At 37.8% G+C, this 22897-nt stretch overlaps 1 protein-coding gene across 2 annotated transcripts in view; it reads left to right on the top strand.

Moving 5' to 3' along the window:
* LOC134212180 (MTOR-associated protein MEAK7) overlaps positions 1–21563 on the top strand; it is a 37515-nt gene extending 15952 nt beyond the window's left edge. For both annotated transcript variants that reach the window (XM_062689807.1, XM_062689806.1), the window contains exons 2-8: positions 7273–7434; positions 7494–7721; positions 7787–7974; positions 9261–9595; positions 9679–9905; positions 20381–20563; positions 20626–21563. In XM_062689807.1, coding sequence (XP_062545791.1) covers positions 7297–7434; positions 7494–7721; positions 7787–7974; positions 9261–9595; positions 9679–9905; positions 20381–20563; positions 20626–20739 — 1413 coding nt within the window. In that variant the 5' untranslated portion in view covers positions 7273–7296 and the 3' untranslated portion in view covers positions 20740–21563. The remainder of the gene's footprint in view (positions 1–7272; positions 7435–7493; positions 7722–7786; positions 7975–9260; positions 9596–9678; positions 9906–20380; positions 20564–20625) is intronic.
* The last annotated feature ends 1334 nt before the right edge of the window (positions 21564–22897 follow it).

The raw sequence follows: 22897 nt of genomic DNA, 5'->3' as shown, positions 1-22897 counted from the left end.
AATCAAGTAAATTTGCATTATTTTTAAAGCCAGTTCTCAAAAATTGTATTGATGTTTTCCGATCTGATTAAAACTGTTAAGTTTTTTTGACCACGTAGAAAACGTCCAAATTTCAGGAGTAAAATAGCCCTTTAATAATAGGGTTTCTTACCCCATTCCCGGCCTAACATGCACACGACTGCATTATTTAATTGATATTTATGACAGGAAGCAACTTTTCCTAAATTTCGTGGGCCGTGCAATACTGCAATGGGGTTCACTTCTGCTTAAAAATAGCTTTTCTTGGTAAACATCGTTTGAAAAAGCTTTTATTTGATTTAAGTTAACGAGGTCCAGCACTCATTTCAGTCATAGCGATTTTGTTTCCGGCCCACTTCCAAACCAGTTCCCGGCCTAAGCAAAATTTCGCTCAATCTCTCAACATCTTACTCTCATTCTCTCTCGGGACGGTAGAAAATGCGACGTAAACAAAAATATGCACGTTCAACGTCGACATGATGCCAGATGGTATTATTTATAATAATTTTTATTTGGTTGAAAAGATATATTCACTCATCCAAATTACTTCCAAACGCTTAAAAACTATATTTTTGTCACTTTTTGAAATCGAGAGAATTACAAATAACATGATACGGTCAACTAATTAGATAGTTTTCCTATGAACGTTGAAGGTTTTTTTTCATACTAAAAAAGACTCCTGGCCTTTTGGCAGCACGGTGCGGCTAGAAGTTCTTATGCCGAGGTGAATTTTTGTTCGGTTTGAGGATAGATTTTAAAATGTATTGTAATATGTTTATATTAGTTCTAGTGAAACCAACAAATAGAAAAGATTAAAGTGCGTGAGCTTAGAATTATTGTGTGGTGATTAACAGCTTCAAGCAATGATTGTATCGAGAACAGTGACGATTTTCAGGTAGGTGTTTATATGAAAATACCGTTCTGTAAAAGTGGAAAGATTCACTCCGGCTCAGTGGTATAGCAATGGAGAGCGAATGTTCGGAATCTACATTTCTATTTTCTATAATTGGGCCAATTAGGAGTGAAATAAATGGTTGAAAAATATTGAGTATTGTGCGAAATAAATGGGAGACTTTTTTAAAATTATCAACCATAAACTTACGGCTTCCAAAAAGTATAAATCCTTAGTTTTCTGTGCAGTGAGCCGGGAATCGGGTCCATAGGCCCAAGTAGTGATTTACCCTAAATAACAGAAATCCATCAATTTTTTTTGGTGAGTTGAAAATACACAATTCAAAACCAAATTTTTAAAACGACTTATCTGCTTTTCTAAACAAAGATTCAAACGTCGATTTGACGAATCAGAAAGCACTCACACGCAAACTAACACCATCATTACATAGGTGAAGGCGATGGTGGTGGTTTGCGTGGCAGTGCTCACAGATTCGTCAAATCGACGTTTGAATTTTTGTTTACAAAAGTCTCAATACGACAAATAGAAGCACACGTTTGTGATTCAAACGCAACCGACTGTTGTTCAATTTTGATACACATATGTCGAATTCGTTTTTAAAAAGTTCCAACCTAGGTTGGAACCAGTTCCAACCTAAGTGCTGTCAAAGTGTTTTTTTATTCGCTCAGGTTGGAACTAGATTCGCACTAGTTCCAACCCCAAAGCTGTCGGGTTCGCACTGTGTCGTTTCACGGTTTCGCACCGGGTTCACCAATACAACTGTACTACAACTGTCAAAACCACGTGGGTGGGTGGGACTGGGCGGAATAAACAAGCAGAAGGGAGAAACGAAACTATCTGTTTATTAAAATAAAATGCGCGTTGAAAATCTTTTCTTACGGAAATTTTGTGATATTTGTTATTGTACTTTAAAATGAAATTAATCCGTCTAGATTCAGTTAAATTATTTAAGTCTAGATTAGTTAGTTAGTTGCTCAATTAGATTTAAAGTCTAGATTAGTTAAATAATTGTTAGGGAAGTTATGTATTCATAAGTTCATTCAGGTTTTCCTCACAGATGGTTAGGACACCAGGTCGGTGGATGGAATTATGTATACTATAGTTTGGGAATTCCCCTTGACACCCGTTCACAAAATCCGCTAAGAATTGTCCGAAAAATATATTTGAGGAATACCGAATAGAATTATTTCTTATGCAGAATTTCTTTTGAAATTCTTCCAAAAACTCTTTCGTGCGTTTCAGAATTTTCTTTGGGAATTCTGCCAGAAATTACTTCAGATATTCTTTCAGTAATTCTTTCTTGATTTTTTGGCGATATCTTTCAGGGATTTCTCCATATTTTTTCCAAGGGAACCTTTCGAGATGAATTCTTTTGAAAATTCTTCTAGGAATATCTCTAATAATGTTCCAGGATTTTCTCTGGAAGTTGCTCCAGGAATTAATTTGGAAATTCCTATAATATAATTCCTTCAGGAAATCCTTCTAGAATACAGGAACTTACTCGAAGTATTCTTCAGGAATTGCTCCGCAAGTTTCATACATAAATTCCCCCGGAAGTACCTTGAGCAATTCCTCCGGGAGATTCTTGAAAATTGAAAATGCACGGGGCCTAAAATCCGGCGGAAATGTTTCCCGAGGTGTGAGGCTACCTTTATCAGGAGAGCTAGCGTGGAAAAAAATTAGCGAATCCTGGGGAAGATCCATTAATTACGTAACGCAAAAATTGGGAATTTTCAACCTCCCCCCCCCCCCTGTCACACTTTTTGTATGAAATATCTGAAAATTTTGTATGGATCGTCACACTTCGCTCAAACCCCTCCCCCACTAAGCGTTACGTTATTTGTGGACGCTCCCCTGGAGAATTTTTATTACATGCTTCTGAGTGCTCTCCGAAAAAAAAAACTTCTGCGGAAATAGATGAATTTACGGAAATACGGAAAATACGGAATTCTTGGTATAAAAATGTGCACGGGATTATTAAATATAAATAAATAGGGGAACTGTTACGATCTCCATCTCACTGAACATATATTCATCTGAATGGGAAACAAAGAAATGTAGCACCAATTTCGTCGCCTCTTTTTGTCAACATGCGTGCTCACTACTGAAAAAAAAATCACAAAAATAATAAATAATCCAAATTCCTTTCCATTGCTTTGTTTTGATGGATGAATATCGGAGCCAGGAGATGAGTTCCAGGAGCAGTTTCCCTGTTTATATCCACCCAAAAGTAAATTCCACTATCCGCAAAAATCAGTGCACGCACTTAAACATATTTATTTATCATGAAATTAGTCAACGCCAACGCACTGCCAGTGCACTGCAAGTCCTGGATCATATGTTTCGAATCAAGACAAATACGATGCTACGCACACCAACATATCCAATGACAGATGGAACTGAAAATGTTTTTTTATTCAGGGTTCGGGTTGGCACTGACCCAGGTTTAAAAACGAATTCGACAATAGTTGGGTAGAGAGAACAGGGTGTGAAATGTTGCCAAAGCAGATTCGATAGATACGGGGAATTGACTGATATCCCATCGTTATTAGCTGGTTATCGAAGAACTTCTCGCAAGGGCTGCTGTTGTATAATTGGTAATACGTCCGTGTACTCAATGGAAGTGTGTGGGTTCAAGTCCCATCGGCATCGGAATCTTTTTTCGCAATATTAAAAAAAAACACCCTAAAATGGCAAACTTAACTATGTGTATCAAAATTAAACATCTTTTCCAAAAAAATAAATAAGTCGTTTTGAAAATTTTGTATGGAATTATAAAAACACAATTTTCGTTTCAACAGTACGTACTTCATTCCCTACTTGAAAACTTATTCAGTGTTTTCTTATCAAAATGAAATACGTATCTCTTGATTCAAAAATTGACCGTGATGAGCGGAGCGGCATTGGAAATGGATTGCGAGTGATTTAACTATGCGTCCAATTTGGGAATCTCGAGCTCGTTCAGTAGCCGCTAGGTTGCGAAGGCCGACGGAGGTCCTTCGTAGCTGAGTTGGTTAAAGCACCAGTCTAGCGTACTGTAGGGTAATGGGTTCGAGTCCCACATCGAAGGGAAAGTGGTTACCTCCAATAAATTATCCAAATCAATATCTTCCACATAACGTACATATTCACATATGAGTTTTCACAACATTGTAAACAAATGAAAGCTGTTTCAAACGATGTTTCGCAAGAAAAGCTATTTTTTAAGTAGAAGTGCAGTATTACACAGCCCACAAAATTCAGGAAAGTTGCTTCCTGTCGTAAATATCAATTGAATAATGCAGTCGTGCGCATGTTAGGCCGGGAATGGGGTAAGAAATCCTAGTGCGATTATTTATTTATCATCAGACTAAGGCCGGAGTGGCCTGTGCTGCACATAAAAGACTTCTCCATTCAGCACGGTCCATGGCTGCACTTCGCCAACCACGCAGTCTGCTGAGGGTCCGCAAGTCGTCCTCCACCTGATCGATCCACCTTGCCCGCTGTGCACCTTGCCTTCTTGTTCCCGTCGGATCATTGTCGAGAACCATTTTCACCGGATTACTGTCCGACATTATGGCTACGTGCCCGGCCCACCGCAGTCTTCCGATTTTCGCGGTGTGAACGATGGATGGTTCTCCCAACAGCTGATGCAACTCGTGGTTCATTCGCCTCCTCCACGTACCGTCCGCCATCTGCACCCCACCATAGATGGTACGCAACACTTTCCTTTCGAAAACTCCCAGTGCGCGTTGGTCCTTCACGAGCATCGTCCAGGTCTAGTGTCCGTAGAGAACTACCGGTCTTATAAGCGTTTTGTAGATAGTCAGTTTGGTACGGCGGCGAACTCTATTCGAACGGAGCGTCTTGCGGAGTCCAAAGTACGTACGATTTCCAGCCACTATGCGGGGGCAGCAGGGACTATGTCCAAGGGCTTGACGATCCCTCCCCATGCCATCTGCGAGTTGTGGCGCCTGCCTAGGATGTGGTGGGGTTTGACAATGGGCCCTGTTAAACCTCTATAAAAAGCTGCATGTATCCGCATTTACAGTTGACTATATTTACTGACAGTACGGAAATTTCAAGCAACAATCCTTTGGGGCCTTTCACAAATTACGTAACGCTGAAGGGGAGGGAGGGCCGAGCGTTACGATCCATACAAAAAAATTAAACCTTCCATACAAAAAGTGTTATGAAGGTCAGGGTGGGGGTCCAAAATCACCAAATTTAGCGTTACGTAATTTTAGAAAGAACCCTTTGTGCTTAGATTTGATTTCTAAAAGTAGCGATGAGCCGACCCTGTGCACCGGATGCGATGATTTTGAAAGAGGTATCTATGCTTTTGCACGACACCATATGATTCGCTCATATAAGTGGCATAGGGAGCGTGATAAAAAAATCAATCTGCATGAAGCAGCAAAAAGCAAACTATGTTATAATGTGGGCAGGTGTGCGCTTTAGGCTGATTCCAATTAATTTACTCTTGTACATTTCCATAAATAATAAAAGTAAAAATTTACGATAATCAGGGTAGTAGCAATCGACAAAATTTTTTTTTTTTAAATAATGCAAAAGTTTAAAAAAATATAGGAGATTTTCTCAAACCCACACCAAAATTCCAAATGTTGATAATTATTTATTATATATATATATATATATATATATATATATACATTATTAAATATATTTATTTCATGGAAAGTCTTTCAATCATTTATTGTTAATTTTGATTTATTTGAGGATATTTTGTATTTTTCGAGCATTATTTTTTAGGGAATTTCATTGTCTATATAAATTTTGCGTTATTTAGGAAAAGTTTTATACATTAATTGCTACTACCCTGATTTCTTAGTTTTAATTTATTGAAAAAAATTAATACAAAGACAGCTTTTTCGAATATAATGACTTTTGTACAAATCGTGCCTTTGCAGAAAGTTTTGTTTTAGTGCTGGCGCTGATGGAAAATTTTAAATTTCCAATTTCTGGATCAGTCTAGTGAACGGGTATAGAATTTAGTGATCTGATTTTGGGGGCCATCCACAAAGTACGCTATACTTTTAGGGGGAAGGTGGGTTTTGAGAAGCGTGACGATCCTTACAGAAATTTCAGAGAATAAAAAGCATGATGAAGGGTTCAGGGAGGTTGAAAATTAACATTTTTCACGTGACGTGCGTTATGGATCTTCCCGGGTATTTCGCTTATGTGGTCTATGACGTTGGTACCCACATGATGTGGATGTAACCGGAACCATATGAAATTGAGACATGATACACAATTGTAAAGCATGTTGGCCAAAATACTATTGCTAGCTTTATTTAGATCAGATAGCAATTCAATTCACTTGGATTTTTGCTATTTTTAGGTGTATGAATTTCAATGGGAGCATAGGCGGGATTTTAAATTCCATAAATTCAATATGAAGTCGACCTCGTTTCTTGAAATCAATCTGTGCATTCAGATCATTCTCAACCGATTAATTGGTTCAAGTTGAATGATAAGCTCCCTTCCCCGTGCTTACTCTGATGATGATCTAATTATATGCCTTCACTTTCTTCCATTATTAACGGAACATTTGACCGTGATGATAATGACCAACGTGTTTGTGACACTGTTTAGAGCTTTCAAGATAACGATATACTGTTTGAGGTATGCAGCAGCTAATGTCGTGATGTATGGAATACGCAATTAAATCATGTGCTTTTAGGCTCAGTGGAAGTCTTTTATCTGGTTTCAGCACGAGACATTCGTACGTTACTGCTATCAATTTGATTAGTGGTAATTGTCCATTGTTTGATAAGCCCATCTGAAGAAAGAGAATGTAATGGACAAATAAATTGTAGCTGACTCAGGTTCATTCATATATTTTTTTTCGGAATTATGCTCCAATATTGTTTGTAGTTTTTTTTTATTGAGAATTCTATAATTAATCCAACAAGCGATATTTTCATTCTTTGTTTCAACAAAGACAATTTCCTTCCCATTGTTCATCAGATCACAATAATCCGATATGATGAGAAATTCAAGGATATATTTGAAAAAAGCCTGTTTCGATTTTATTACTACTCAAACTCATCGACAAGAAGTGGAATGATCCTGCCATCTAATTAATCCTGTCATATTTATTAGTTTTTAGAATTTTCATTTGAATATTTAAAGTTTGAGTATGTCAAAATTTAAAATTTTCAAATTAGTTCCAGATTTATATATGTGATAATCTTAGAAATGTATTAAACTATTTCTTAGACAAATTGTCTGTGCCAATTCATTGGAATGTAATCAATGATGCAATAGTATATTCTCCGCAAAATAATTATGTTTCCCTATTTTACTCATATACTTTTATTATCTCTGCTAATCTGTAGATCTAGTCCAAAACACCAGCCATCATGGGTAATATATCATCATCAAGTTCAAAACTGGCGGAAAAATGCCCGATGTTAGAAAAAAGTGAACTGCCACTGATAGCCAGTTCTTTTAGAATAGTCAGTAAAAACTCCGACAAATGCAAAGAAGAAGAGTTAATGGTAAGTATTACTTGGGTAAGTTAGATCACATGACTAGACACTAATTGTTAATCCTTCAGAAATTCTGGGGATCGCAAATGGATCCACGGTTGGCGCAGTATATAACCAATTTCCTGTTTGGCCCTCTTGGTCAACGAGCAACATTCGTCGATCTTCCTCGATTTGCTGAACTATATGTCTACACAGTACGCGGCACGCTGGAGGAGCGAATCAATGTGCTGCTAGGCAGTTTGGGTCAACCGCCGGATTCCGAATCTACCGAAATAGCGTATCCATTAATCAAGGAGGTACAGTTCTGAGTTCAAAGCCAACAAAGAGTTACAAGTTCATCACAAATTGAAATTATTTACAGTACGTCGAGGCTGTTGTAAGCAGTTACATGCGAGCGATAAGACTTGAAGGGGGACCAGAATTCAAGTCCTGGGAATCGCGTGGCTTTCGGATCGTAAAAGAGTGCATCCAGAAGCTTGCCGAGAGCTTAGTGTATGACGTGGTTCAACAAGGCACACAAAAAGTCACCCGAGCGGATGCTGAACGCTGGTAAGTTATTCGATAAAAGTTTAGCACTGCCGCTAACCATCAGCCTGGTGCATTTAGCTTGTTTTCCGATTCAGCTAAGGCAGACTTACGGTTAGCGGCAGAGTAGGTGCTAATTAAATGACACGGTCGGGATGGAGTAAATTGAAACAAAAAAGTTGAATAGCATTTTTCAATTGAGTTACCAATGAGATGAGAAGAAGATGAACAAGACTTTTTATAGTAGATGCTGAAATATCACATTTTTTCATGCTGAGATTGAGTAATATGAGACCACAGACAAACAGACATAACACTTGGAACATTTACCGATTAAGTTAATTTTCACCTGTTACGTACGGGAAACTTGGAAATATCACAGACCACAGATAGTGGTAGTGGGTGAACGTAAATCTCGAACAATATCGATTGGCTGGCACGCCACGGGTGGCCAACTATTTTAGTAGACTGGAAAATCAGTGAACGTTGAAATATTCATGGATAAAGTGTAATACACACTTAACTCATTTCACAGTATTCAGTAAATTTTACCGAAATCTCAACAGCAGATCTGTGTTTTACGATGGTAATTATTTTACAGATTTTTGTATTTTTTTCATTGCTCACCTGTCAAAATCACCGAAAATCAGTAAAATTATTTACCGAACTGTTCTGTTGCTGAGATTTCGGTAAAATTTTACCGAATTCGGCGATTTATTTTAAGTGTGTATCTTAGTTGACTTATTATCAATTTGATAAAAAAATCAACTTTACGTCATTTAAATAAATATATTTTTGAATTAGAAACGCCGCGAAATATATTTTACTCCAGATATGAGGAATTATAATCAATTTTCTGCTTTGAGCTTTTTACAGAAACTCACTATTAAACGTATTGGCATTATTATGATTTACATAGCACTTTTATCAAAGTTTTTTTTAGTGGCATTATGACAATCATCTCCATGAAAACATTTTTTCGTAAAAATCTTTTCGTTTTCAAGAAACTTCCCTCAGTTCAGAAATGTGTAAATAATATGAACGTTTGTATTTTCTCCTTTTTTGTGTATTTTTATTGTCCGTTATAATTCGTGAGAGATGTATCGTCCTAACCAGAAGAATTAATTTGGAGCTATTCCTCAAATGAGAACCCAAAGTACAACTTATTCGCTCTAGTCCGGCGCGCAGTGTCACGTCACGCTATACATCGAATGCATATTTGATGATATTCATGCCATAAAAACGGAGGGCATCCTCGATGCATCCGCTTTCGTGAAATTAGATTCTAATTATATTTTTCGTTTTTGCAGGCTCAACAAAAATCCCATTTTCCTCAAAATGCTGGAGCATGTGTTCTCCCATTTGTACAACTATCGCAGCGTGAAGAACAGTTCTGAGGAAAAAAAGAAGGACGATTCGGACGATAGCAAAGCTAGGCGAAAGGAACACTTTCCCCAGCAGGAGGTCGTACTGCATGCCATGCTTCCTCTCTGTGAGGGGTTGCAGTACATGCCCGACTACCCGGCGTTCACCGATCTCTCGCAGATGCTGTTTGTTAATGCGAACCTCCCGAATGCACAGCAGCACAAGTGGCGCTTTTTGTTCTCCTCGCAAATTCATGGGGAAAGTTTTTCAACTTTGTTAGGTGGGCGCATTTACACTTTTTTTTCTCTGTAACTGACTAGCGTTGCACTTGTGCCATCATTAAATATTCTATTTGCATTTTAGGTCGCATCATAGATCAGGGCTCCACCGTAGTAATTGTTGAAGACGCAAATGGATACATTTTTGGAGGTTATGCTACAGCATCCTGGGCACTGGGACCCAACTATTTGGGTGACGAAAATTCCTTCCTATTTACACTGCGGCCAAAAATGCGATGTTTCCCATCAACTGGATATAATCCTCATTATCAGTATTTAAATTTACATCAACAAACGATGCCTAACGGAATGGTAAGGATGGTTTTATTATATAAAAAGAAGGTTGCGATGTTGTAAATCATTCAATTGGAACAATTTTCTTTGTCATTTTTACTTTTTCTAACAATTCACAAAAATTAGCTGCCAGGGGTCACAAAAATTAGGGGCCCTCCTTAGCCGTGCGGTAAGACGCACGGCTACAAAGCAAGGCCATGCTGAGGGTGGCTGGGTTCGATTCCCGGTGCCGGTCTAGGCAATTTTCGGATTGGAAATTGTCTCGACATCCCTGTGCATAAAAGTATCATCGTGCTAGCCTCATGATATACGAATGCAAAAATGGTAACCAGGCTTAGAAACCTCGCAGTTAATAACTGTGGAAAAGCTTAATGAGAACTAAGCTGCGAGGCGGCTCTGTCCCAGTGTGGGGATGTAATGCCAATAAGAAGAAGAAGAAGAAGCTGCCAAATATGTTCTCAATCTAATCGCTAGAAATCGAGGTTTTGGTCCTCAAACATGACCATTGTGTATGAAAATCAGCGAATTCCTTATAATTATTTCCGGGGATGTGGTACATATACATTAGGGTGGTTCAAAAAATCGATTTTGCTCCACAGTGCTCATCTGATTCTTTACCATGTTCTGAGTGTCCTCTGAAAATTTGAGCTCATTTGGATTAAAACTGATTTAGCACAGGCCGTTTCAAGTTTGCATGCAAATTAGTATGGGGATATTATTTTTTTCATTATACTGTTAATGACGCTTCCCCATTAAGCGCAGGTTAAAAGAAAACCTACATAGCTAAAAGGAATACTCAACAGCTTTCACCCAACGAAAATCGCATGTTGATTAATCACCCCAATAATTAGTAATCGAATTTAATTAATTATATTTTCTGAAGGAAATAATTGTGTAAACTGCACAACTGGCAACCTTGGCCACCATTTGGAGCACCTCCACGGGAGTCCCCATCTGCGCCCCTATCGCTATTTTCGGGCCCTGTATAGGGACCTACTTCTACACCGGTAGTATCTAAATGTGAATGTAAAATAAGAACTAGACTGCCGTGAATCGCATATCAGTCCCATGTTTGCTGGGTTTCCTATTCATATGGGACAAATATGCGATTCACGGAAGTAGAGGCCTTGATACGCGGATAGAAAATGTAAGAACAATACATGAAAAGGAAGAAACGTTTTATCCAGGTAAAATTTTACATACCGCTATTTATTGTGTTAACATAACATGATAATATAATTCAATAAACGAAGCAATTACTTTTCATAATCTATCATTGTTTTGCAAATATTATTGACAACAATTGTAAAATGCATTCAAAATTGGTATACAAATGGTATGGTATAAATGGTATTAAATCAAATTTAGCCGTGTTCAGCATTTAAGTTGATATTTTGGCTGCTTGACAGGACTCTTGCTCGATTGGCTGCTGTTTTGCCTTTCTCGTATACTAAGTACAGTATCCCCCCGTTTATCCGGACCTCGCTAATCCGACGACTCGTTAGTCCGGATCTCGCCAATTCGGAATTTTCCGGATTAAAAAGTATCAACACCCATTTAAACACATTATGCTGTCAGTTTTCAAATTTGTGCTGTGATTTTGTTTTGATTCATTTGTATGGATTTGACAGTCGGATTAACGAGAGAAACCCCGGTAGTCCGGCCATACATTTGTCGGATCAGCGGGGGTATACTGCATACGTAAAGGCTATATGTTCGCTCCAAAATGAACTTTTATAGGAGGCCCGGAGACCCATAGTGTTATATACCAATCAACTCAGCTCGACAGCTCGAGGTGATGTCTGTGTGTGTTTGTATGTGTGTATGTGTGTGTGTAGCACCAAAAGTGCAAAAAGTTTAGCTCACTTTTTTGCACTTACCCACAACCAATTTACTCGCAACAGTGCATTCTGACGCAGCATACTGCCCCATTGTTTACTATTGAAAATTGTCCGGATTGGACTATGGACTTGGAAGTTATGGCCTAAATACATTTTTCACATAAAGTAAGCGCGTAAAAAGTCTAGCTCATTTTAATGCACTTACCCTGAACGGATTCCTTTACAACAGGCTGCATTCGACGCAGTATCCTGCCCCATTGTTTCCTATTGAAAATTGAACGGATCGGTCAATGGGCTTGGTAGTTATGGCCAAAGTACTTTTTCTCAGAAAAAGCGCGTAAAAATCTAGCTCACTTTTAATGCACTTACCATAAATTGATTTCCTCGCAACAGGTTGCATTCGACGCAGAATCTTGTCTCATTATTTCCTATTGAAAATTGGCCCGATCGGACGATGGGCTCAGAAGTAATATCCAAAATACTATTTTTTACCGAACGAGAAAGGCATCATCACCCCTAGGTGGATTAATCTGGGTTTTTGAAGGTTCAATTGGCTTTTATCAAGGCCTCTAATAAGAACGCAACTCAAAATTTGCTGTGAGTTTCCAAATTTAGCGCCCCATACCGGGTTGCTAAATTTTTATACAGGGTTGCTATTTTCATGAAACGTCGCTTTAGTATTGATAAAAATTTCAGAAAATTTCTTTTTCAGAACAAATTCGGTAAATACGCCGAAGGGAAATATTCCATTTTTCGGATCATGTACCCCAGTTCAACTCCGCCAAGAAGAAGTAATTACAGTAATAGATCAGCTACAATGAGGACCGATCACACCGACGCCCACAATATTCATGGATTTTTCGTGAAACTCCTACTGTTTTCGTTTTTTTGCTAGTTATTCCAAGGAGGAGGTCTTCCAGGAATCCATCAAAAGGTTCTTTAATAATTGTTCTTCTTCCTCCAGAAAATCTTCCGCAAGTTTCTCTTTTCCTGTCATCCATTCAAACATGATTTGCTTTGGAAATTTATCTAGGATCCCTTGAAGATTTCTCCGGGAGTTCCCCAGCAATCCTTGAGTTCCTTTAAGAATCTTAAACAGTTCACCCAGAATAGTTTTAGGATTTCTTCCAGAATCTTCCGGATTTTTTTTATCGAAATTGCCCTATAACCTCTTTTGTGGTTTCATTTAAAAGCTAAGCAATTTATTTTTCAAGAGAATTCGCCGGATTCTTTCGGATGTTGTTACAAAAAAAAACTCCGGTACATCCTTCGGGAATAAAATGTGGAAGCATTCCTGTAGAATTTGAAAAAAAAAGAGATTCCTGTAGGAAAACTGGCGGGAATTTCAGCAAGTATGAATCCCCAAGTTAAATTTTCTGGAGGAAGGAAATCCAGAAGAAATAATTGTGAAAAAAATATCAATGCCTAATGTAATATATTTAAGTACTATGACGGGTCTTTAGTTAACCTTGCGAGCAAAAACGTAGGGTTATTCCCAATTACCTTTCGGAGATGGCGAGTTTCATTCCCGATTCGGTCAGGGATGTTTTCGAGTGAGCTCCCTGGCCATAGTGTATCGATTGTGTTTGTTACACAAAATACATACTCATGCAATGGGGGCTTAGAAAAACTTTCAATAATTAATAACCTGGGAAATGTTAAACGAATACTAAGTTGAGCAGCTAGCCCAGTTCCAGTTGGAATGTAGAGCCACTGAAAGAGTAGATGGCTACTTTTAGCAACGCCTGGTGAGAACTCAATATGTTTATGAAGTCGCTATACCTGCAGCCGAATTCCGAAGGTTCAAGAAAAAACTGAAAAATTTCTTTATAAATAGAGATTTATAAATTCTTTTTCTCTTTCCAAAAATATCTTCTCTTCATACCGTATTCCGATAGACTGAAGAGAAAGAAAATACTAAAATTTCTTGCGAAGAAAAATATTAGTTCACATATTTTCCACTAGATGTCTTTTGACAACTATTTGCATACCGATTGTTCAAAACATCCTCATATCGAAAATTAAACTTGTTTTCGCATCTTGTATACACCGAAATAATGAAGGGGAAAAATGATAAATATTCAATCAAATCATGAAAATATGCAGTAACAGCAACATAATTGTGATTTCTAACTATCTGAAAATAACGAATGCTCTTATTTTATTCTATCGAACACCTCGAACCATTAGCGTGTGGCTTAGCTTTAGCTTAGCTTTAGGTTGGCTTTAGCTTAGCTTTAGCTTAGCTTTTAGCTTAGCTTTAGCTTAGCTTTAGCTTAGCTTTAGCTTAGCTTTTAGCTAGCTTTAGCTTAGCTTTAGCTTAGCTAGCTTAGCTTTAGCTTAGCTTTAGCTTAGCTTAGCTTTTAGTTTAGCTTAGCTTTAGCTTAGCTTTTTTTAGCTTTAGCTTAGCTAGCTTTAGCTTAGCTTTTAGCTTAGCTTTTAGCTTAGCTTTTAGCTTAGCTTTAGTTTAGCTTTTTAGCTTAGCTTAGCTTAGCTTTATTTAGCTTAGCTTTAGCTAGCTTTAGCTTAGCTTTTAGCTTAGCTTGAGCTTAGCTTTAGCTTAGCTTTAGCTTAGCTTTAGCTTAGCTTTAGCTTAGCTTTAGCTTAGCTTTAGCTTAGCTTTAGCTTAGCTTTAGCTTAGCTTTAGCTTAGCTTTAGCTTAGCTTTAGCTTAGAATAGCGGGCTTGGTAGTCATATGGCTACTGCTTCTGCCTCATACGCAGGAGGTCGTGGGTTAAATCCCAGGTCCGTTCCATTCTCCTACTTTGTATCTTTCTCTTTATTCCTCATGTTCTAGCAATCGCTAGAACTGGAAATGGACTTCCATACCGTTTCCATTACTATTCCTATACCTCCAACTTGAGTATTCTATCAGTAATCTGCTAGAATTGGAAATGAACTATAGAGCTCGTTTCCTACATCCAATTAGAAATTCCATCAGTTACCTTCTCCTATCTATCACATTGGCAGCTCGTTAACCAAGACGGACCCCTGCCTCTCCAACCTAACCCATAAATTCCAACAAATTCCGCATGAACTCGTGGCAAGTGCAGAGGTATATTCGGCTTGCAGTGGGCGAGTGATTGCATCAACATTTCCTCCTTCCCTACATTGACTTGCATTCTGACGTGGCAGGCGCCAGTATGACCTAATAAATGAGATCACCAGTACTTGTACATTGAAGATGTGTGCTAGTCCCAAGCAAACATCTGTTGGTTCCCTGTGCAAGAACAGCTGATCTGGTCATAATGGAGTAGCAACTACGAGCAGTCAATCAAGCTCAAGCTCAAGCTCAAGCTTTAGCTTAGCTTTAGCTTAGCTTTTGAAATCTGCGCACTTTGTATTATAATAGTTGATTGTGCACATATGTATCATGATATTTAAATAATTCGGATGTTTTGAAATGTTTGCCTTGAAAAAAATTTATCAGATAATCAATCAAACACGATTCTTCTTCTTTCTCAATGCCTCTACATTCCATCTAAAACTTGGCCTACTTAGCGTTCTATTAGCATTTCCACAGTTATTTATTGAAAGCTTTTCTATGCTGGCCATTGCATGAATATGTATCTTGAGTGGTAATTAATTACAATGAATGCATGCCCAGGAAACCGAGAACATTTTTCACATTATGTTACACTCATTTTGGAAAGTGAAGACTCAAGTATACTGTCAATTTCACCCAAAATCTCTTTACGAATTTCTCCCACAAAAATTTGGAAGAAATTTAAATTCTCGTTTTCTTTTTCATCTGTCATAAAATTTCTTCCACACTTTCGTCGGAATTCCAAAATAAGAAAATTTTGAAAATCTCTTCGAGAATTTCTTTTCTTACAAGAGATTTTTTGACCGGAATTCGGCTGCTGAAATAGAAACTACCGGTGGGAAGATGGGGCGCTATCCTAAAATAGCACTCGGGAAGGAGCACGTGGCACGTGGTTCTCACATCGTTTGCTTTCGTCTGACATTCTTTTTTGTAAAAATCCATTGAAATCGACACCGTCACACTTTTGATCACAGTTTGGAACCGTCATACTTTCATACTGTGTTGTTCGATTTCGTGTGAACAGCGCAATATCTGTTTAGATGTATAAGCTATAAGCATTTCCATTCGACGGCGAATCCTATTGAAAATCGGCTCGATCGCACTATGAGCCCAAAAGTTACGGTCAAAATACAATTTTTCATAAGCAAAACCCATGCAAGAAACTCACTCATATTTCGGGCACTTATCCTTAGACAATCCTCACGGAATACACATTTAAAAGTACTCGCGTACAAGGGCACATCACTCAATACGGAGGCAACGCACAACTGGCATTTTTATTATTTCACGCATTCCGCGACGCAGCAAAGCAGAAATAATATTAAAAAATGACAGATGTGCGTTGCTTCCGTATTGAGCACAGCCCTCGAAAACGCGAGTACTTTTAAATTTACATTCCGTGAGGATTGTCCAATTTACGCGCAACACGTTGAGTTAAGCAGAAGCATTCGGAGAAAGGTTTCATCACCGCTAGGTGGATTAATTAGGGTTTTTAAAAAGGAGTTCAATTCTAATATACATAGTACAGTTAGCCACGGCTGCTGCCGGTGCGTTAACTAAACTATGGTAACCGCACCCTTAGTAGAGATGGCACCCACATCGGTTTTAATTTCATTTTTCGTAATTAACATTTTACGATAATTTTAGTTAAAGCGTCAAGCTATAACTATGCTACCGAATCAAAAACTATTGGCGAATAAAAGTTGTATGAAGAAGAATAATTTGATGAATGAAATTTGAAAAAACTGCACGGGAAAGCATACGGAATCTTTTTTCAAAACCGTTCTCAAAAATTCTAGTAGCAGTTTAATTAAAAACGATTAGCAGTATGGGGCTGGACAAAAGATATTTTAGTTACAAGATAAGGATGTCGCTGTCAAGAACATCTTTTGCTGGAGAGGATAGGGTGCTAAATGTCAATGAAGGAAAAATACATACAATTTGACAGTTCGGTACCCAACATGTTTCGGACAGAAGAACGAAGTGACAATTTTTATCTTGAAATTGTAATTGTAATTTATCAGCCTTCACCCTGGCCGCCCATATACACTTAAGTTAGGTGATGACCTTCCAAGCCTTCACCGTTATCATGCGCTAGACCTATAGTACACCGGCTTCCAACCACAAGCAGGCGCTGGGTTTAACCTACGGGGATGACAAGCTACGCCATCTTTGTCACATCTTTTCTAAGTCACCAATACGAGTGCACTGCGAATGCAACATAAACAATTACGAGGGTGAACATGATATAAAACGAACGACGACATAGACAGTACCTTGTGCAAGTAGCATTCTGAAGAAATGAGCATATAAGTTGAACATTCTTAAGTTTAAAGCAAGGAATCGAGTGTAAAAAGTTTTAATGTACAGTTTGTTTCTTTTATCTGTTAAATCATGATTGTATCATGTTGCATTATTGAGTGGTATGGGCGTTTTGCAACATATTCTCCTGTAAAAACGAAAACATTCAAAATTCGCGCACATACTATTGCAAAATAAATCAGTATTGGGGTAATTTTACACTGGGGGATAAATTTATCCCCCAAAAAAGAACGAACAGGCAAACCTGTCAAAATCCATAGTGAAAAAATTGGATGTCGGTGCCCTGGTTTAACCAGTCCCACAAATATCGGCTAGGTACATTAAAAGAAAAGAGAGTTGATAGGAAAGGGAAATGTAGTTGAGAACAAGATTTTTTATGTATACAGGTTATCCGACTTCGTCGGTAGATGAGAGTAACCAGCGCGGGGGGGAAACATACATTTTCAGTCCAAAACGTAAACAAACGTGCATAAATTCCATACAAAATCCAAGATGGCTGAGTTGGGGATATTGACAAGTCGGATAACCTGTACATAAAAAAATCTTGGCTGAGAAGATTTACGTTTGAAACGAGACAATGATTTTATGATTAGTATAGTAACTCCACTTAGATGGATAACGATTATCTCTTAGATCCATGTATTCAACTCCATGCCTCTCTGTCAACTGTAACTTCATGTTGGATGTTGCTGTTCTTCAAAAGCTGGTCGTCTGTAACAAAAAAATAATGGGGGGGCCTACATCATTGGCCCCAAAGCATTAGTGATTGTTTTTTAGACCGTTTTTACGATATTAATTGGCGAATATATGCATTGTAAAAGGTAGGTATTTTCAACCGAATTCTTTCACTACTATTAGAATATTTGATTTTTAATCACAGGTCCACACGTTTCGAATCTCAAGTGTCCATCATATTGCTACATTGCTCCTATTTATTTAATCAATAAAATAATGAAGATTTGAATCATACAACTCGACAACACAGTATAATTAGATATTTTAACAAATATTAAAAATCAATATTAAAACTCAATCTTAAGTTAATTGCACTGTCCCGAAACTGTCACCACCACACCGCCACCCAAAGCACGGCCGCCCCATGCCACCACATGCGATGTACCTCCCACCACCCCGACGACATGAGACAGCTATGCTTCACATGACAATGCAGCAATGCACCGAAACGAGGACCACCTACCCCACACTATACAACCCAGAGTTTACACCCTCTCCTGCGTCGCGCCATGCTGAAAAATAAGCTCCCTATTATTTGCTGCCTAAGAATATAAATAATCAAACTGAATTAAAATAACCACACCAAACCTAAAACACTCCTTATCGATCCCGAGTCAGTCACTCGTCAAAAATATGTTCCATGCGTGCCCCTCACATTAAGTAATATTATGAGTGCTGTTCACTTATGATACCGAAAGATCGTCACCAAAATAGAGAGAGATAGATGTTATTACCGCTTATCAGTTTAGCATCTCCAGGGAAAAATAATTCAAATCAACTTTGGTTATCAAAATGATATCCTTACCACCCCGAAACTGCTATTACTTAGTATACCCAAGTAACCATGGAGCTATATATGCTTGCAAATAGTACAGCCAATAAAGCTGACTTAAAGTGGAGAAAGGTCCTTTTACGATCGAAATAATGCTTCATTACTCTGACATGTTAAAATAAAACATAAGTAATGCATCGCTGCATTCGTGATGCTGAACTACTATATCGTTACTTGACAGTTGATGAATAAATGCATTTTTACATCGTTAAAACTGATCTAATGCAATAAGCATTTAATATGCTGATCTGTGATTGATTACATGTGATAATTAATGGTTGGTGTTTACTTGGGTAGTAACTCACTGAATCGGGAAATAAATGCAATGTAACGCAAAGTTTAAACCCTCTCTTGCGCTAAGTAATACTGAAAACAAACCTTCTAATAATATGATGCGTAGGAACAATCCTAAAATTGTGCGTTAATTTTTTATTAGTTAATTTCGTTAAACCATAACTACCCCACATTACACTGGCCCGCTTGGAGTCAACCGGTGGCACTTGGTATTAGCATTCGTTTTCTTTTTAAATTCTATAACAATTTACCACGCTTACCCCCATATTAGTAATATGTAGAACGAATGCTTGACTATTACTATACTAAGTATAGTAAAAGACCGGAAGTAATAATTGGGCCAGCCACCACCAAGAACAAAGGGAACCGAAGCGACAATCTTCATCTTGTAACTAAAATATCTTTTGGTTGAACTTTGCTTAAACATATTGTATAATACACATTATTTCGACTTCGAATTTGATTTTGTTATATTGTACTTTATACATAGTGTAAAACGAGCTCGGTGGTCTAGTGGCTACCGCTTCTGCCTTATAAGCAGGAGGTCGTGGGTTCAATTCCAGGCTCGTCCCTTTCATAATTTGTATTTCTATCCTAGTTATTTCTGTGTTTCACGTTCTACCAAAACGATTCCTACTGTTATGACCTTCCACACTAACAATTCCAAAACCTCCCGTGGCACCTATGAGAGGTCGTAGAGTTCTTTGCATCTTTCTTAAGTAGGTGTCCAACTAACCATCCTTCCCCTTCCTCAGCATTCGCAAGGACGTGGCCAGGACAGATCTCGACTATTGGAGAGTGCATTGCTTCCATCTAAGAGATAGAGATTCGTCCCAAATCAATATCTGTGGTAACGGATGAAAGTGATGCGTCTCTCATACAATAGTCTTGGCTTGTACCACCTACGAATTTGTGCGAACTGCTTTATAAATTTATTTAAAATTTATAAATAAATTGTACTTTATACATAGTGTAAAGTCCAACCCCGTACTGCTAACAGCTGCTAACCATTTTTAATTAAATTGCCTCTAGATTTTGTGAGAAGAGTTTAAAAAAAATCTTTCGTATGTTTTCCCATGCATATTTTTTCAATTTCATCCTTCGACTTCTTCTTCTTCTTCTTCATGCAACCTTTATTCGCCAATTGAAAACAATGATTTTCCTCAATTAAATTTACACCTTTTCACCTATTAATGGAGCTACTTTACCAATGGATGATGACCAGAAAAGGTAGTTCATTGTCGCACTATTGTTAAAAGTATTTTGGATTCCAATTTGGCAAATCATATTGATTTATGGAAATGTTAATAATAAGAAGTTATTATTAGGAATACGCCGTATGTTATTCTTACGAGTAATGCAATTAAATTGCGTTAAATTGGTAAATTTATACTAATAAAAAATCCCAATTCTTTGATTACAGGGCATGGGTGGCCAGCACAACTATTGGGGCTTATGGCTGGACAGCGAGTACGGCCTTGGAGAATGTGCGGAGTCATGTACCACGTATAAGGGATACTTCCAGATGAGTGCTACCAAAAAGTTCACCGTCCGCAACATAGAAGTCTGGGGCGTTGGGGAAAAACCGATCAATGAAGATGAACCGGTAATAACCCGTTGAGGGTTGTGGAATAGTGCATGGTAGTAAATTTGTCTTGACAATTACAGGAAAGAAACAGCAGTGGATCCATTCTGGATGGGAATGCGGACAGCAAAGCAATGCTGAAACTGAGCGGCCGCGAGCAGTATTCCGACGGGTATCGGGAGGAACCGAAGGATTAAAAAAAGAAATCAAACGCCAGAAAAAAGCTGGGAAGAAATTTGTGTTCGCCAGAAATTAATCTGGTCGATGTGCTGGATACGTTCAATTTTAATTTCCTGTGAAAGTGACCAATGAAGAGCGTTGATAATATACAAGTAAAATCAAACAGATTGTAAAAGTCGAGAAATGGTAACAAATGGATTATCTGCCCTTGTGTTTCATTTGTCTTCTAATTTGCATTATCTGGCGTTTGCAATGCACTCGTTTTCTTTCATGATTTGCCCTACTTCAGATGTGCAAAATGTGTGAACATTTTATTGCAAGTACGAGATGGAGTTGTACGAGAGGTGTCAGTGTGGAGAATAGAATGCTTTATGGGAACTTAATGTAGATGTGCGTTAATGTGATTATAATTGTATCGCGATCGCAGAAAACAGTAACACTAGAGTAGCTTGATCAATTAAAAAGTAATAATTTATTCCAAAATTTGCAAAGCCTAGCTGCAAGAGAGATTGTAAATATAGAGACTTTGATTTGCGCTTACTCACCTTGTGTTTAATTAATTTATTGCGTGTGTGTAGTCTTAATTGTTGATTTTTGAACGCACATGATTGATAGCAGGTATACATTTTTGTTTGTGCCATACAAGCTCTACGTACAATGATTAGGCAAACTAGAAAGTGAACAAAGAATTAGCATTATTTTTATCTTGTTCTCTATTTGTTACAAAAACTGAAAGTCGAGATCGAAACTCTATGTCAATCAATATATAAAACTGTGCTGCGCAATGTCGCCCACAAGGAATAAGATGGAGAGAAAATATACAGTGATTGTTAACATGCAATTGGTCTAGTTTTATTGTTATTTGAGAAAAGCACAACAAATCCCATATTATTATTTTTTATGGCGAATGGAAAATATTCTCTAGTCTTTTTAAACGAGAAACATTTGGATGATTTTATGAAATGTAGCTTGTTTAGCGGCCACATTCCAAATTATTCTTTCACTTAGCTTGCATGAGTCGGCAGTCATGTGTGACTTATGAATGACTCGTAATAGGTTTATGAATAACTTGTGAGTGATCAGTAAGAAAATTTTGGAAGATCGGTATGTTATTTGTATGTAACCTGTGAGTTAATCACGAGTAGGTGGGTAGGCTGACCATTAGAGAGTTCTAAATTTTGACTTTTTCGCTCCCCTATGCTTAAAGATGATATTTATTTTCTGTTTAAAATTAAATACTCCTCCCAAAATTTTAGTTTATTTGAAAGTAACTTGACTGGGCACGTGCAGTTTGAAGTTCGTATGAAGCGTTGTTCGTTAAGTTCTAATAATAAATGAATACTTTGGCAACATAGAAAACTCTGCAAGGGAACAGATAGTCTTTGTTGCGAAACGGTTTGATGCTTGCAAGAGAAGTTATTAAGAAATTTAATTTAACACGTAAAAGAGTAACATCAATACTCCATATCAATAATAAGCATTTTTGTTTTTTTACAAAAGTCAGATTGCTTCGTAACAACGACTCTTTTCTAGCTTAGGGAGTATTAAATGGAGTGAACTAGCTGATTGTATTAAAATATATTTATAAGTGGATAATTTCCATACAAACTTCAAATTGTGCTAAACATGCATGCTCGTATGCTCGTATGCAACGTATGCTCCTTTGCTCGTCGTCCAAAGTCGCCCTAGAGTAACAAATTCTGAGTTCTTGTTATACAGTGTGGGAACCGTGGAACCAGAACACAAGTTCTAGCTAGGTAATGTAAATTTACATGATCTGATTAGCATAGTTAATGGGTAATATTCGACTATGGATGTAGGGCATTTTCATCTTTTTGTCATAGTCTCGGAAACCAATAAAAAGACGTTGGACGTTGGCTTCTTTATTTCTTTATTTCTTTGACTGGCTTCGGTGGGTTTAGCCCCTACGACGATGGACGGAAATACCTGCTGTGTTGGCCAAGCGTTGGATTTTGAAACGCATCGATCTGTTATATCGTAAATTCGTGACGCCGGATAGTCGTGCTCGAATTTTTGGAACTACATGGTAGTGATCAGAGTGAATGTTCGGGCCTCTGTTAGGCTTTACATCTATAACGTGCCCCAACACTCACCCACCTAAGCCGCGAGACCACCAACAAGTAGCTACGAGGCAGATCCTTTCACGTTTTCTAT

Source organism: Armigeres subalbatus, chromosome 2, assembly GCF_024139115.2.
Source record: "Armigeres subalbatus isolate Guangzhou_Male chromosome 2, GZ_Asu_2, whole genome shotgun sequence".
Taxonomy (NCBI): domain Eukaryota; kingdom Metazoa; phylum Arthropoda; class Insecta; order Diptera; family Culicidae; genus Armigeres; species Armigeres subalbatus.
This window is presented reverse-complemented; position numbering and strand designations above follow the sequence as displayed.